Here is a 16,101-nt window from a genome sequence, read left to right on the forward strand (position 1 = left end):
GGCTTAGCAGTTTGAGAAATTGCCAGGAGAAACTCTAGACTAATTCTTAGGCAAAGGCAGCAATTTAAAATGAGCCCGAGAGGTAAGCAGGAGCCAGGCCGTGCAAAACCTTGAGTCACGAGAGGGACTTTGATGTTCAATCTAAGAGCAATGGGGAGCTGGGGAGGGTTTGAAGCAAGGGATTAACAGGACCTGAATAACGGTTAACAGTTTTATCTGTTTTTAAGCACATTTAAATGTTTAAAATCTTTTCTAGAGTACAGGTTCTCTCAGAGGGGGTTTGTATCAGAATTACCTGTGAGGCCTTTTTAAAAATACAACTGGGAGCTGTTGCTGGGGGTGTGTGTGTGTGTATGTATGTATATGTAGCCAGGTGGCTTGGCAGGGATATTCTGGAATAGCTCTGCACGGGGTTTACCCCTACCACTTCCTCTGGAACAACTGTTGCTCTAGCAGCTTGAAAGGGTTGAAACGGACATTGACTGCATTATCATGAATTCATTACCCACTTTACAGGGGTGGGTAAGGGGCCTGGTTCAATGACAAAACAATTCTAGTGACCTATTCTCAGACTGGCAGATAACCCACTTTTAGGGAGAAAGAGGAGGGGGATCTCTGAGAAGAACAAGAGGCAGGAAAGCAGAAGCAGCAGCAACAACAGCAGGGTTTATCACTGGAGGAAAGATATCAGGAAGTACAGATGAACAGAAGTAAATTTCTAAAAACCGTTGCACTATAAACAGGATCTGGGGTGCTATGGTGCAAGACTTGGTTGGGGATGAAAACAAAGCAGAGGATTTGTATGGTGAAAAAATCTATCTCCGATACTCAAAAGTGTAGTCTGAGTAGCTTGTTAGAAATCCAGAATCCTGAGCCCTAACCCAGAACCTAGGCCTACTGAATCATAATCTGCATTTTTAACGAAAGCCTAGATGTTTCTTATGCTCTTTAGAGTTTAAGAAGCACCGGTATCACCTGGATAAAATTCTAGAATACCAGAGGGTAGGCTTCCTGGCACAGCTGAAGCGCTGTATTTTGAATACCTTCTGACACAGGACAGTGATTTCTGACAAGGTATTGAATTTTTGAAAAGTGCTATAAATCCTAGAGAAAGACCTTATTTAACTCCGGGAGGTTTCTCCTAATGCAGAATTCCTTCGCTTCGAAACACTTCCTGTGAAGTAAAGTACTAGGCTTCCTTAAAGAGAGGCAGAGGCATGTTCAAAATATGCGATAAGAACTCGGCGCTTGGCCAAGCCGACTCTTCACACAGCTGGATCGGGTCTGGAGCAGCCCTTGTCCTTTGGCAGCTCTGAGCCACCAGGATAGGCTTTTAAAGAAAGTCAAGTTGGCAGCTGTTCTATTCCAGAAAACAGCTCTAAATTGTCTTTAATGCTGAAAACGTAGAAGGGAGATTTGACAAAACTATTTTTAGGGAGCATGGACCGGAACCTCGGCGAGCCGGAGGAACAGGAAGAAGTGCTGCAACTACGGTTCACTGCTGAAGCCCTACGTGACCTTCTACCCCTGACCCCGCCCCATACTTCCGCCCCCGCCCCATCGGTGGAGGGCCAGCCCAAGGCTTGTGGGCGGGACTCTGGGTTCGGCAGTTAGGGGCGGTGTCTGTTGGGGGCGGGTCTCGCGAGGGGCGGGATTTGAGGAGGCATCCTCACATTGGGCGGCTGAGTATAGGTGGGGCCTAACGCTGGGCTGGGTTAGGCGGAGTTAGTTGCCGCCTCTGGGTAACTGGACCCGGGTGGCCAAACCTCCGGAGGCCCGGGGCGGCTGGCGGGCCCGTAGCAGATCCCGGATCCGGAATTTCCCGGGCAGGACCGGAATCAGGATCGGCTCTGCCTCAAACTGGGTTTGTGAGGAACTCGCGAACTTGGATTAGGAAATCCCGGAACCCGGATCAACAAACCCCAGAACCCGGAATTTAGATCGGAAAGTCCCGGAGCGCGGAGCGCGGAGCGAACTCAGCACGGAGCCCGGAATCCGGATCGCGACACCGCCGGACGGGACGGAGCGATGTCGGGCCGAGGCGCGGGCGGGTTCCCGCTGCCCCCGCTGAGCCCTGGCGGCGGCGCCGTTGCTGCAGCCCTGGGAGCGCCGCCTCCGCCAGCGGGACCCGGCATGCTGCCTGGACCGGCGCTTAGGGGGCCAGGGCCGACTGGAGGCGTGGTGGGCCCCGGGGCTGCAGCCTTCCGCCCCATGGGCCCCGCGGCACAGTACCAGGTGAGGAGGGCAGATAGGCGGGCGCCGCCGCGAGCACGCCTGGGGTAGGGGGCGAAGGGGGCCTCGAGTGAGGGCCCTGGGGCTGCCTCCTGGAAAGAAGGCACGGGGGCTCTGCATGCGGAGTTCACGGGGCACCGCGGAGGGCAAGGCCAGGGACCCTCGGGCTCTGCGAGGTGGTGGTGGAAGAGTTAAGGGAGAAGGTAAGAGTGACTCTGGGATAGAGAGTTTGAGGCAGTTGGGAGGGTCTGGGGTCTTGCTTGGAACAGGAATTCTGAGTGAGAGATGGAGTTGTTGGAGCTAGTGAGTTGTGAACGGTGGGTTGAGAAGTCTACTGTAGCTTTTCAGGTAAGGGGTCCTGGGAGGTGATGAGAAAGTTTTGCAAAAGGGCCCTCACTGAGACACCAGGGTTACCCTGCATTGGTCTTGGTCCTTCTCCAAGTTTGCTCTGTGTTTTTTCTAGTTGGGAACTGGCAGAGTTTTAGCGTGTCTGAGATGGCTCCCAGCTGCTGAGGAGGAGGAAGAAGGGCCTGGCTTCCCACAGCGCAGGAGGCAGAAGATAGGGCCAGGGAATTCCAGCCTGTGCAAGGGGGAGTCTACTCCTGCATCAGGCCCAGGGGCCTTCACGCAGGGATAACTCTGGGTTAGACCAGAGAGGGTGGTGGACAGGCCTGAGGAAGGAGAAAAGCCCAGCCCATTGTGGACAGACTGTTTTTGGCGTTCTGCCTGGTGTCATAGTGTCCAGGAGTTGATTAGTCTGGAGGAGCAGAGAGGCTCCACCGAGCTCTGCTGGTCTGGGGCTGGACCAGCCTGTAGAGAGCTGCTTCAGAGGGTTCTGTCCTGACCCCTATGGGGTTTGGCTTTGCAGAGGGCTTCTCAGGTTGCAGCTTCAAAGGCCACTGAGAGTCCGAGACTCTGTCCTTGGGGTCAGTGTGTGAGGAACTCCGTCTAACCCTGCTGGAGGGGCTTATCAGTCCTCCAGTGCATTGTTTCTGGTTGCCCCTGAATGCTTGGCAGTTGTGTCCATCCTTTTCCCACCTGTCTCCACTTTTAATTAGCTTTTAGGTTTTAACAATGCCGCGTCTCAGTCCTGTGTCTTAGCTCTTGACACTGGCTTCTTTCTAGTCTTAGGGAAGCTGGGACTCTCCTCTACCTCAGAGCTCCAGGTAGAGGCCCCAGAAATGGATTCGTATAGAGTAGGGTACACATATCTCCCCTGACCCCTCCGCCCTCACTTTGTAGAGATGCTTAACAGTAATTTTTCCCTCTTACTCCCCTTTCTCCCTCCTACCTCTAAAGTAACAAAAGGTCTGGGTATTGACAGAGACGGACCTGGTCCCAACGACTCCAACTGGGATCCATCATTCCCATCTTGCTCTCTCTCATGGGGATTCATGGGCCCAAGATGTCTCTGCATCTGTCATTCCCACCCTTGGGCCAGTTCACTGGGTCTTTGGCCTGGGACAGATCTAAGGAACATATAGGAACCTCTGCAGTTTCCTCAGCTTGCAACCTGTGGGAAATGTGGCCTGGAGAGAGCCCCTGAAAGGATGATTCCACAGCGATTTTCAGGGAGTGTCCTTGGGCCATGGCAAGGCTGAGCTGGCTGGCTGGGTAGCCCCAGGCTTCTAGGAGCAGGGACGCAAGGAAGGCACTGAGTATCTGCTCCCAGGGGCTTCTCATCTCCCTCCGCACCCTCCTCCTCTGGTCCCCAGCTTCTCATGGCTGTAGAGGTCGATGGGTGGTGGGGGGAGGCCCCAGTTCACTTTGGCTGAGTTCAAGAAGGATCCTGCTTGGCCTCTTTCCAAGTTCAGTTATGTGACTTCCAGGAGAAGGGATTTGAGATTTGAGGAGTGAGGGGGCGCCTCTCTGTTGGGATGCATGAGGTGAACTGGGAGAGCAAGGCTCTCAGGGCCCAAGTTGGGCAAATAGGGGAGCCTGTTAATAGGAGGGAAGCAGGGACCCCATCTCCTTGCTGTGGATCACAGTCTACTAAGGAGCTTAAAGAAAACAAAAAATAACAACCCCCCAAAAAACACAGATTGCTGGGTTCACTCCAGAAAGTTGAAAATATTTTCTGCATATGCAGGGCTTTCTTCTCTCCTCCTAAGTCCTTAGGTCCAGCCACCAGGAGCACCAGGGCCACAGGCTCTGGGCCAGGGCAGAGTGTGCTCTCTGGAGGCGGCAGCCTCCCGCCCCTGCTGTCCCTGGTGGTGGAGAGAGAATCCAGCTGGGGATGTGGGCTGCTGCTGGGCTGAGGGAGAGGAGGTTGCTGCTTGCTTCTGAGGCTCAGGGCACAGAGCTAGGCCTGCCCAGCCCTGCTGCAGGTCGGGGGTTAGGGAGCCCAAGAGTTTGGGGATATTTTTGTTTTTTTTTTTCTTTTTTTTTTTTTTTTTTAACTCTTGGGTTGTTTTTTAGAAGAGGAGGAGTTACTGGTGCTTCAGAGCCCAGGTGTGGAGCTTGGCAGGGCCGAGCTGGGACTTCATGAACTGTAAGCAGCCTTTCCCTGGGCCCCTTCCCCCTCGGGAGAAGCCTGGGGCCCTGGGCGAGCTGGCGCTCCGCGCTTGGGAAGTCTGGAGCAGATGTCTGGAGGGGCCTCTTCCCGGCCTGCCGCCTGGTTTGGGGACTTCCTGTTCCGGGAGCACCTGCCTAGGCGGAGTCAGTGTTGCCGAGGTTTTGTGAGCCGCCTAGCAAGGAGGCCCTTGCTCCCACTCTGCAGGTCCCCGCTTCAGTTTTTCCTTCCCTTCAGCTCAGGAGCTGTCGGCAGAAACTAAAGCCCAGGGTGCTTGGCGCTGGGCTTACATCTGTGGCCACCCTGAGTGTTTTTTTTATCATCTCTGGCTGTGGCTCATTAAGGCAGAGAAACAGACTGTCTTTCGCCTCTCAGCAGCTCAGCTGAATCTCTTCCTGATGAGGAGAGACTTGTGGCAGGACTCCAAAAGTCTCAGAGCCCCCCATGTTTAACCCCATCCTCTCAAACGCCTCCTTCCCACCCTACTCCTTTCCCCTTCCCCACATCTTTGGGGCTTGTTTCTCTCCATCTCTGCATCTGGTCAAGAATCTGACCCTCCTTGGTGAGAACATGGGTTTAGGGCTAGATGAAGAGGTGGAGTGGGAATCTCATCTCTGTGAGGCTGGACTGGGGGCGGGGGTCCTTTGATTTGGTGTGAGTCCCCACCCAGCCTGGCTTGGTTGGCTGATTGTGCTGGTTGCATAATCTGGGCCCTGGGGCCAGCCCTGTGAAGCTGCCAGGGACAGTGTGTGCAAGGCAGAGCTGCCAAACAGGCCTTACAGGCAGCAGCCATGGGGAAGGGGGGTGGGGGTTACTCCCAGATGGGCTCCACAGAAATGTTGGGGGCTGGACCTCAATGGGAAATCCTGCAGGCTTCTAAAGAAGCCGCCTCTCACCCAGATTCCTCTGCTGACCCTAAGGCTTTGGTCCTTGCATCCCAGGATAATCTAATCTCCGTTCTCCAGTCTGGCATTGCCAGGGCTACGCTGAGCCCAGACCAGCCCCAGCTGCCAGGTGGTGTGTGGACCACGGGCAGAGTCCAGGTGCCAGCTGCTCTCTCTCCCTCCAACCACTCAGGAGCCACAGCTTCCCCTTTGGGATCTTCCGGCGTAGGGATTGGGGGCCAGGCAGCAGGGAGGTGAGAAAAGGGTCCACTTCCGGGTTGTGAGCATGGGCCATATGGTGACCAGATGGTCTCTGTACTCTGCCTGAGGCCCCCCCCACCAGTTGGGACGTGCTCCAAGGCCTCCTGTTGCAGCTTGCTCACCTGGGGTGCCGCTGCCTGGTGGGCTTGCCAGCCCATTGGACTGCCTTTCTCCCCTCAGTCACACCACCAGGCTGGCGACAGGGGATGGACATTGGGGCTGTGCCCGTCAGCCTGCTCATATCACACTGCACCCCACCGCCTGGCTGTGACACTTTCCCCAGGCCTCGTATGCTGCGCTTCTCCCTCCAGTTGGGAGAAAGAGAGGGATGGGAGTGCTTGGTGGAAACATCTGAGAGCCTCCAGAGTGCCTAGAAGCCGGCTGTTCCCCAGGAGCAGGGGCACAGTCTGCTAGGGTTGGAAGGTGGTTGGAAGGTGGTTGGAAGGTGGCGATGGGCCCTGAGAAACTCCCATGGGCCCTTCTCTCTGCGGGCAGGATTCTCCTCCCACCCCCTGGGCTCTGCAGGCCTCATTCGCTGGCACAGCTGCCAGGGCGGTTGAAGGGGGCGGGGCAGGTGTGGTTTACACTTCTGCTCTCGAGTGCCTGCTCCCCTTTGTTCCTGGCACTCCTGCCTGGGCTCTGGCGTGCCGCTCAGGGCTGGACCCGGCCGAGGAGAGGGATGGAGGGAATGAGTTATGGGCCCCGTAGGGCCCTGCCGCTGACCTATGTACCCCCATTGGCTCACTTCCCTCAGCGGCCTGGCATGTCACCAGGGAGCCGGATGCCCATGGCTGGCTTGCAGGTGGGACCCCCTGCCGGCTCCCCATTTGGCACAGCTGCTCCACTTCGACCTGGCATGCCACCCACCATGATGGACCCATTCCGAAAACGCCTGCTTGTGCCCCAGGCCCAGCCCCCGATGCCTGCCCAGCGCCGGGGGTAAGACCATCCTGTTTCTTCTACCCTACTTAGCACAGCTCTAGTGGAACAGAGGGTTTCCTTCTGTCCTAAGAGCTGTGATGACTGAGGAAGTCTCCTGGTTCTCTTGGGGGAAGGTCCTGGGGACTGGAGAGGTAGATGGGGCTGGGGGGAGGTCCTTTGGACCATTGACCTCTTAAGGGGTTTCTGTCCTCCCAGGTTAAAGAGGAGGAAGATGGCAGATAAAGTTCTACCTCAGCGAGTGAGTATGTTGGGAGGGGGCCCAGGAGGCCCACCCAGTGGCTGGTCAGCTTGGGGTGGAAGGAAGGGAGGAAGGAGCCAGAGTTACAGCTGAAACAAGCTGATGAATAAATTCCTTCTCCCTTCCTCCAGATTCGGGAGCTTGTCCCAGAGTCTCAGGCGTACATGGATCTCTTGGCTTTTGAGCGGAAGCTGGACCAGACCATTGCTCGAAAGCGGATGGAGATCCAGGAGGCCATCAAAAAGCCTCTGACGGTGTGTGCAGACCTGGCCGCTACTGGGCCTTCCCAAGCTTCTCTGCCTCTCCCTGGCCTGGTTTTCAGGGGCTGAGTGAGGATCTGTGATGGGCTAGAGCAGGATTAATCACACTGCAGGATACTGCCCATCGAGCACGAACTCAGTGTAAAGTGGTAGGGCCAGCGTGTTTTAATGAAATATAAAATAGTAGAGATTATAATAATTCCTCACAATAGTACTTACCATAGTGGCAAAGAAATTATTTTATGACATTTTTGTTTCAGATATAAATATGTGTGTGTGTGTGGATCCTGGATCATGATTTAAAATGTAAATATTATAGATCATGGTCAGAAGTTTGAAAGGCAAAACTAGAGCGTAGATAAGGATAGTTCGTATCTTCTTCCCCATCCCTAGAGAAGTTTTCCTTTCTTTTTTTTCCTCTTTCTTTTTAAAAAATAGTAATGTAGAACAGTCCCTTGAATGGTGAAGGCTTTCCAGGAGATGATATTTTGGGGCCATGGTGGGTGTTTCAGTTTCATTTAAAATATGAGCCAGAAGCTTCTGATTTGCCTGATAGCACCCTGTTTGTACCTCTGTCACACCACTGATCCCCTGTTGTTGGAACTGTTGGTAGTACATCTGTCTGTCTCCCCTATAAAATTGTGAGTTCATTGAAGACCAGGACTGGGATTTCCTACTCCTGATTCCAGCTCCTAACAAGGGGCCTGGCCCACAGTCACTGTGTTGATTGCCGAATGACTTTGGTTGGGAAGATTGGGTGGCATTGTTTTCCAACACGTTGGTCCGCCTCCAGCTAATCAGTTGTCTTTCCCTTTAGCAAAAACGAAAGCTGCGGATCTATATTTCCAATACATTCAGTCCCAGCAAGGCAGAAGGTGATGGTGCAGGAACCGCAGGGACCCCTGGGGGAACCCCAGCAGGGGACAAGGTGGCTTCTTGGGAACTCCGAGTAGAGGGAAAACTGCTTGATGACGTGAGTTGGGGAAGGAGGTGTCTGAAGGGGAGGTGGCCTTTGTGGGTTTCAGACTTGGGCCAGACACCTGGGCACTTCCGGGGAAGTCCTGCCTGAGGGGGACGACTCTGCCAGAGTTCTTGCTCAGCACGGCTCCAGGCTAGTAAGAGGTTGGAGATTTGTATGGTTATTACAACAGTTTTCCTGCAGATGGCAGTAAAGTGTCCCGAGGAAGGGGTACCCCTTTCTCATTCAGGGTCCTCTATTGGCTGGCAGTGGGCTGCATAGAGCCCTTTCCCTGCCTCCAGTCTCTCACTTTTCCCTGCTTCCTTCAGGGCCCAGGAATCCTCAGTGCCCTGAGCTTAAGGGCTGAAACAATATTCCTCTGTTTTGGGTTTAATATAGCTTAAGCTTGAGAGCTCAGCAGCACCCCCATCTCACACCCTTTGTATCCGCAGCCCAGCAAACAGAAGAGGAAGTTTTCTTCGTTCTTTAAGAGCCTCGTCATTGAGCTGGACAAGGAACTGTACGGGCCTGACAACCACCTGGTGGAGGTGAGAGTGGGTCTGAGGTTCTGGTGCACAGGCTGACCTGCTAGGTGGGCAGAGAAATGGCCTTGGTCCCCTTGCAGGGCCACATGTGCATGCTCTTCTCCCCTCCTCCCTGCCAGTGGCACCGGATGCCCACCACCCAGGAGACAGATGGCTTCCAGGTAAAACGGCCCGGAGACCTCAACGTCAAATGCACTCTCCTGCTCATGCTGGATCATCAGGTGACATGCCCTGGGGCTATGTCTGGGGTCATAGGGATGCCCTTCTAGGGGACAGGAGCAGGTTCCTATTGTAAACCCTTCCCATCCCTGCCCTATTCTCCCACTTTGATTTTTCACAAGAACCCCTCCTCTGATCCCCTCTGTCCATTCCCAGCCTCCCCAGTACAAGTTGGACCCCCGACTGGCAAGGCTGCTGGGGGTGCACACGCAGACGAGGGCTGCCATCATGCAGGCCCTGTGGCTTTACATCAAACACAACCAGCTGCAGGATGGCCACGAGCGCGAGTACATCAATTGCAACCGTTACTTCCGCCAGGTTAGCTGGGATGCCACCCCACTCTAGTCTCGCAGCCCCTGCCTTGCCTGCTGCTCCAGAGCCCCACTGGCCAGTCCTTGGCCACCTTCTCCTCATGGACCCTGGGACTCTGGGTCCACTTCCCTTTATGCCCTCAGAGGCATCACCAACCCTCTGGTGCCCTCTCCAGATCTTCAGTTGTGGCCGACTCCGTTTCTCTGAGATTCCTATGAAGCTGGCTGGGTTGCTGCAGCATCCAGACCCCATTGTCATCAACCATGTCATTAGGTAAGTGGGAAGTGGGGGATGGGAGGGCTCATCTAAGAGCAGTTTACCTTTGGCTGATGTAAAGCCAGAGAGAAGCAGCAGGTTTGGTTGCTTGCTCCCAGAGTGTGTGCATTTGGCCCTGGTGGGCGGGACGGAGACGGCTGTGTGCTCACCTTTCTCACCCTGTCCTGCCTTGTATCTGTAGTGTGGACCCCAATGACCAGAAGAAGACAGCCTGTTATGACATTGATGTGGAGGTGGATGACCCGCTCAAGGCCCAGATGAGCAATTTCCTGGCCTCTACCACCAATCAGCAGGAGATTGCCTCCCTTGATGTCAAGGTGGGTCCTCTACCTCCCAGCCTCCTCTGGGGCCCAAGATGGGGATGGGCAGGCTCTGTCGGTTATTTGCATTCTTGTAGCACCTTGGAAAGTGATCTTCATCTGAGTTCTTTGGGGTTAGGCCTAGAAACAGACTCCCTAGGGGTGGGGACCAGTCTGACACATGCACCCTTTCCCCAGATCCATGAGACCATTGAGTCCATCAACCAGCTGAAGACTCAGAGGGATTTCATGCTCAGTTTCAGCACTGACCCTCAGGACTTCATCCAGGAATGGCTCCGTTCCCAGCGCCGAGACCTCAAGGTGTGGTCCTCTTTCTGGAGGTTGAGCCCATGTTAAGCTCTGGATGGTTTTACCCCCATCACTATGCTTCTGGTTCCAGGGGCAGATCAGCTCAGGTGGGTATCATGCTAAAGCTTTCCTCCTGGCTCTCTGCAGATCATCACTGATGTGATTGGGAATCCCGAGGAGGAGAGACGAGCTGCTTTCTACCACCAGCCGTGGGCCCAGGAAGCAGTGGGGAGACACATCTTTGCCAAGGTGAGGCAGCTCTGCCCTGCCTGCTGGCCTGTGGTTGTGAGCTGCTACACACGGGAGGGGCAGGGTGAGCTGCTGGCCACAGCGGGCAGGAGACAGGCCTGAGCCGCTGGTCTCTCCTCCTCCAGGTGCAGCAGCGAAGGCAGGAACTGGAACAGGTGCTGGGAATCCGCCTGACCTAACTGCTCAGGGATCCTTTCCTCTCTCCAGGCCCTGGAGCCACCCCCTCCTCCGCCCGGAAGGGGACCACCCTCTAGGGTGCAGACGCGTAGGATAAGGAGCGGGCTGAGGATGTCTCCTGTCACCCGCTGCTCCCCGGCTTTAGCTTCATAAATGTAGTGATAGGATTCCTTGTTGCTTGTCCCCAGAGCCTTACTTACTGACCCACTTCACACGTTGGCTTTAGTTGGGTTCACATCAGAGGCCTCCTCGCCCCGGGCAGGCAGGCCCAAGTAGGGCCTGGAGGCTGTGCTCTGACATAGTAACCGAGACCTTTCAGAACCAAAGGCCGCTGGCTTTGCTTGTTTACAGACCCCCTTGGGGCGAGTGTCAGCACTGGCTCTGGGGAGCTGGGCGAGGAAGAGGGGCACAGCTCCCTCTTTTCCCAGCCCTTCTAAACCAAAGTTCTTTGCCATTCCTACCAGCCCAGCCTAGCTGCTGGTTTTTTCCTTTCCTTTGGGTATTTGCACTATTTGTGGAGCAGGTTTTTCTATGCGGGAGCCACTTTTTTTGTACGGGGGGGTAAGTTGGGGTTTTTTAGGGAGCCCTAATCGGTGCCTCCTCCTTTCTTTTCTTTCCTCAATCTATGCAAGCGGCTCTGGCCGCCATCATCTCCTGGGATGCCAGAGGGCTGCCACCCCAGCACTTGGGCCCAGGGGTAACGCCTCCTCGAGGGAGTGTACACACTAGTCCTCCAGCAGGGCCTGAGGTGTGGGTGTGCGCGCTTGGTGGAGAGCAGGGGGAGGCGAAGCAGGAAGGTGGGGAGGACTGTTGTTGCCCTTTGGAGCTCGGAAAGGAGGGTGGGCCTAAGGCTTGGCAAGTGCCACTTCTGGCAGGTTTGGAAATTTCCAAATAAACCTTTGTTTATTGGTGGTACCCAGACCTGGTCACTGAACAGTGCGGCCACTCATTAACAGACTCAAGTCCTCAAGGGCTTGTCCTGCAGAGCTTTATTTGAGGGATCCACACTAGGGACACCCGCCTCACTTCCACAGCTTCTTGATAGACATGTTTTTCTCACTGTCCTTCTGCATGACCTGGAGAGAGACAACATTTGAGTTAGAAACTGGGTGAACACGTACCCTATCCCCACTGCTCCAGAGCTATCATCAGCAAAGGCAGAAAGATGGAGGCCTGTACCTTGGCTACTGCCATCTCAAAGTCCTCCTGGGTGACATGGACTCGCCGTTCTCGCAGAGCGTACATACCGGCTTCGGTGCACACGCCCTGCGCGGGGAAAGGAAGACAGGTGCTGCTGCAGTGCCCTTGAACCCAGAGCTTCCTGCCTCTGCCCCTCTCTCCCTGGGCACTCCAATTACCTTCACTTCAGCCCCTGACGCTCCCGGCATGAGCTCTGCAATTTTTCTCAGGTTGATCCCCCGGGTCAGGTTCATTTTCCGAGAGTGGATCTTCAAGATGTCCAGCCGGGCCTAGATACGGGAGAGAACAGCCTGAGCCCACAGCCTACCCCCAGAGCCAGAGCCACTCCCCAGCACTACCCATCACAAACCTCTTCGTTAGGGGGAGGGAATTCAATTTTTCTGTCGATGCGCCCTGGGCGAAGCAGTGCTGAGTCCAGGATATCAATCCTATTAGTGGCCATGATGACCTGAGTAGACAGAACGGGTGGCATCAGCTAAGCCCTTCCTGAGGCTGCACCTCACCCAGGGCTTTCCTTTGGCTCACCCCACGGCCAACCCCACCTCACCTTGATATTCTTGGTGGCCTCAAAGCCATCCAGCTGGTTGAGCAGCTCCAGCATCGTGCGCTGGACCTCACTGTCTCCTCCGGAGCCCCCCTCCAACCGTGAGGAGCCGATGGAGTCGATTTCATCCATGAAGATGATGGACGGAGCGTGTTCGCGGGCCATGACAAACAGCTCCCTCACCATCCTTGCCCCTGTGCAGAGGCCAAGCTGGCATCAAAGAGCTGATGAGCTCCCTACCCTCGCCTCCACCCCTCTATTCCAGCTTTAGTTGTGGTGTTTCTGGCCACAGTTACCTTCCCCGATGAATTTCTGTACCAATTCAGAGCCAGAGACACGAATAAAGGTACAGTCTGTATGATGAGCCACAGCCCGGGCTAACAGCGTCTTCCCAGTGCCTGGGGGTCCGTACAGAAGCACTCCCTAGAGAGCAACAGCACGACTCAGGGCAGAAAGCCAGCCCCATGTCTCACTCACTGAACGTTTACTGGGTTTGCACTGTGCTAGATAGATCCTGTGCTAGACACTAGAGACACAAAAAGTGAGCATCAAGGTCCCTTCTGGAGCATATACCCAAACCACTTCAGTGCTCTGGCACCATCTGCATGGGAAGGGCCAGCTTAAGTAGGCTCCTGTCAATCCCAACATCTCCCCGACCTTGCCCCCCACATTCAGTTCTGCCCCAGCCAGGAGACATATGGCAACAGCATAGCCTCCTCCACAGAAGCCCTGCTCACCTTGGGCTGTGCGATGCCTAGCGCTTCAAAGAGCTCAGGATGCTTAACGGGCAGCTCGATCACTTCTTTGATCTCCTTGATCTGCTTGTCGAGCCCACCAATCATCTCATAAGTTGAATCTGGCACCTTCTCCACCATCATCAGTGACACTAGTGGGTCTACCTTGTTAGGCAGGATCTTGTGCAGAGTGTAGCTGTCATTTCTGAGGGCTACCCGGCAATTGGGTGTCACCTGGGTGAGGGGAGAGAGTTTGAGGAAGTGGTGTGGTGAGAGCTGACCCCCACCTCCCACCTCACCTGCAGCACTCACGTCATTGATGTCGATGTTCTTGTCCACATCTACGACAAACTTGCCCTCGGGATGTACCTAGAGAAACAAGGGCTCATGACCTTCCCTGACAGCCACTGAATCACCAACCTCACCCAGGAAGACCCATGAGTCTTATTACAATAAAATGACAGAACAGTGTCCTCACTGCACATAGTATGGCAATGCAGTGGGCAGTGGGCTGGCCCCTAGGGTCATACTGTCTTTACCTTAACCAACACTTTCTTCTTATCCATGGCCCGGACCACTTCCCCCACATAGGAGCCCTGTTCCTGCAGCAGCTGGAGCTCTTCCCGCAGCAGGCGAACTGGATGGGAAACAGACATAGTGGTCACCCAGACACTTTGGTGTCCCCTCGCCCATGACTAAATTCAACATGTGTGAACAAAGCGCCGTTTTAAAGTTCTGAAGGGAAAGCCTCAAAAAAGTAAAAAATTCATGTTTTAAAAGAGATTACGATGGGGCTTGGGAGAGAGATGTGCATGTGAACAACTATGTGACGAGTGCAAAGCATCCCCTTCTACTGGGAGAAAATAGTAAGCACCAAATGTGAAGACTCACTTCAGGAAGACTGAACAGCCAGACCTCAGACAAAGTGCCCACACGGAGCCATCCCATCTCTCCCCCCTCACCTTTTGCATTAAGCTCATTCCTCTGTGCCTGCAGCCTCCGGAGATTTTGGCTCTTATCATTCACAATCAGCTGCAGAGGACAAGAAGCAAAGGGGTGAAAACAGTAGGAGGTTAAAATGTTGGCCAAGACCCTCATAGGCTGGTATGAGTTGAGTGAGGAAAGAGTACAGGGCACCTGCATGTTTCAGATTCTCCAATATTGATCCTAATGACCCTGTACTGTCCTCCAAGAGTCTCTCTGGAGCGTAGGACAACCATCAAAAAACAGCTGCTTGTCTAATACTGGTCCAGGAATAACAAACTCTAACTAAGAAGAGTTAATAGCTGGCTCATACAGTCAGTCTCACAAAGTGGTAACATGGTAGAGTGGGAAGATCTCTGAGTTAGAAGCCTAAGTTCTAGCCCCACTGCTGGCAATTAACAGCTGGGTAAGGCTAATGAAAGCCATTTAAAAGGTCTACATCTATTACCAAACTGCCAGTGGGTCCAGCATCTCCTACCCTGTCTCTTCTCAGGACTAACGTGAAGAACAAATGAAAGCACACGTAAAACATTTCAAAAATGACAGACCAAATACAATATCTGCAAATGTGACTGGAGTTCAGAATTTTTCGTTGTGGCTCTCTGCCATTCAATTTATATTATTATTCTCATTTCTGTGGTCCCTGCTCCCTCTTTAGGCTAGAGCACTGGGTTGTCCAGTTCTTCATTCAGTCCCATGGAATCAGCATTGTCCAGACTCCTCAGTTCTGTCTTTCCTCACTATGCCTCAACCTGTCTCTGATAAATTTCATCTCCTGAGCCTGTGTTCCCTTTTGTAAGAAAGCCCTTCATTCAGGCTTCTTCCAAAAGGTATGGCCTTGGGCTGCGGTACCTTTCTTGTTAAATCTGACTCTTGAAGATGTTTAACAAACTGAGTATTGATTACCTTCAAATGGACGGGACTTAAGGGGAACAAGAGACTGATAACTTCATGTACTTTACATTGTTGGCCTGTTTCTTCTTTCACTGAGCCACCAGTGGAACTATATGGATTTGAGAAATCTGCTTCGTCAATCCTACATCCCCTTCTAGCTCCCTCTGGACCTTTGGAGTCCATTCTCACCTGGAGTTCTTCAATCTTGGACAGATAGTATTGGCGGAGTCCACTGCCTGCCTTCCCCTCTTCCAGCTCCATCTGAAGACACAGTGTAACTATTACACAACAGGCTAAACATCGAAGGTAAAAAGCTACTTCCAGCTTGGACTATGAAGACTTAATAAAACTTGAGTTCTAACCCCTCACTCCATCTCTTCAGAACCCTCCATTTCCCCATGACTAAACTAAAAGCAGAATGAGAATGCCTCCTACATCTTAAGACTATCAGGAGATCAAGAGACGACACACACGGGAACGCTATACAAACCCGAGGCGTTATTACTACAGGAGGAGCCAGCAAGAAGGACGGGTGCCCTGACTCCAGCGACTCGCGAAAGGGCCGGTTCCCGCTCCCCCGGCTCCTCTCACTCCGCTTCCACCGGGTCCTTCACTCCTGGCTCTGCCCTGACCCGCCGGGGGCGGCGCTGACAAAGCAGATCCGGTCCCAGGCAGGGCCCAGTCTGCATTGGTCCACCCACCCCCAACTCCCCAGACTCTGTTGCGCCGGCCGACTGCCCACTTTGGATCACACTTGTTCCGCATCAAGTCCCGGTTCCCATCCCGGCCGCCGCCACCGCCATACCTGCTCTGGTCCGTCAAGCGCCATCTTCCCTCTTCCGATATGACCGCCGGCATCAAAGTCTCCTTGGCGCGCAGGCGCAGAATCAGGGGCTTGGGGCCCGAAGACAAGGACAGAGAACAGTTCCGGGTCAATGTGCGGGGAGAAGACAGACGATAACAAATAACAGGGACCATGAGAAGAGGAGGGCTAGGGGAGGTCAGGAGATTTGGAAGGGGATGAAGAGGGCACGAAACTCCTAAATGTTACTGTCTAGAAACTCGGTTTTGG

General features: G+C 54.0%; 2 protein-coding genes across 7 annotated transcripts; one reads left to right on the forward strand and one right to left on the reverse strand.

Moving 5' to 3' along the window:
- Nucleotides 1–1,721: 1,721 nt before the first annotated feature.
- On the forward strand, nucleotides 1,722–11,588 carry SMARCD2 (SWI/SNF related, matrix associated, actin dependent regulator of chromatin, subfamily d, member 2). Of its 4 annotated transcripts, none has more exons than XM_032457098.1 (13): nucleotides 1,722–2,235; nucleotides 6,644–6,828; nucleotides 7,027–7,069; nucleotides 7,201–7,323; nucleotides 8,147–8,302; nucleotides 8,740–8,835; nucleotides 8,952–9,053; nucleotides 9,208–9,369; nucleotides 9,539–9,636; nucleotides 9,821–9,956; nucleotides 10,137–10,259; nucleotides 10,395–10,496; nucleotides 10,622–11,586. In XM_032457098.1, exons 1-13 carry the CDS (start codon nucleotides 2,029–2,031, stop codon nucleotides 10,673–10,675), a joined length of 1,587 nt encoding a protein of 528 aa, XP_032312989.1. In that variant the 5' UTR covers nucleotides 1,722–2,028; the 3' UTR covers nucleotides 10,676–11,586. The 4 variants fall into 4 exon arrangements, with proteins under 4 accessions (XP_032312989.1, XP_032312991.1, XP_032312990.1 ...); XM_032457100.1 differs by lacking the exon at nucleotides 1,722–2,235 and adding an exon at nucleotides 2,301–2,435 and having other exon boundaries at nucleotides 10,622–11,588; XM_032457099.1 differs by lacking the exon at nucleotides 1,722–2,235 and adding an exon at nucleotides 4,680–4,723 and having other exon boundaries at nucleotides 10,622–11,588.
- A 51-nt stretch (nucleotides 11,589–11,639) lies between these two features.
- On the reverse strand, nucleotides 11,640–15,982 carry PSMC5 (proteasome 26S subunit, ATPase 5). Of its 3 annotated transcripts, none has more exons than XM_032457103.1 (12): nucleotides 15,835–15,982; nucleotides 15,219–15,290; nucleotides 14,114–14,183; nucleotides 13,691–13,788; nucleotides 13,464–13,520; nucleotides 13,155–13,385; nucleotides 12,714–12,840; nucleotides 12,421–12,611; nucleotides 12,223–12,321; nucleotides 12,032–12,142; nucleotides 11,853–11,939; nucleotides 11,640–11,749 (listed from the first exon to the last, which is right to left on the reverse strand). In XM_032457103.1, the coding sequence occupies exons 1-12, from the start codon at nucleotides 15,856–15,858 to the stop codon at nucleotides 11,696–11,698; spliced, it is 1,221 nt and encodes a 406-aa protein (XP_032312994.1). In that variant the 5' UTR covers nucleotides 15,859–15,982; the 3' UTR covers nucleotides 11,640–11,695. The 3 variants fall into 3 exon arrangements, with proteins under 3 accessions (XP_032312994.1, XP_032312995.1, XP_032312996.1); XM_032457104.1 differs by lacking the exon at nucleotides 15,835–15,982 and adding an exon at nucleotides 15,520–15,694; XM_032457105.1 differs by lacking the exon at nucleotides 15,835–15,982 and adding an exon at nucleotides 15,465–15,487.
- Nucleotides 15,983–16,101: the final 119 nt, after the last annotated feature.

The sequence above is a fragment of the Camelus ferus genome, chromosome 16, assembly GCF_009834535.1.
Source record: "Camelus ferus isolate YT-003-E chromosome 16, BCGSAC_Cfer_1.0, whole genome shotgun sequence".
Taxonomy (NCBI): Eukaryota; Metazoa; Chordata; class Mammalia; order Artiodactyla; family Camelidae; genus Camelus; species Camelus ferus.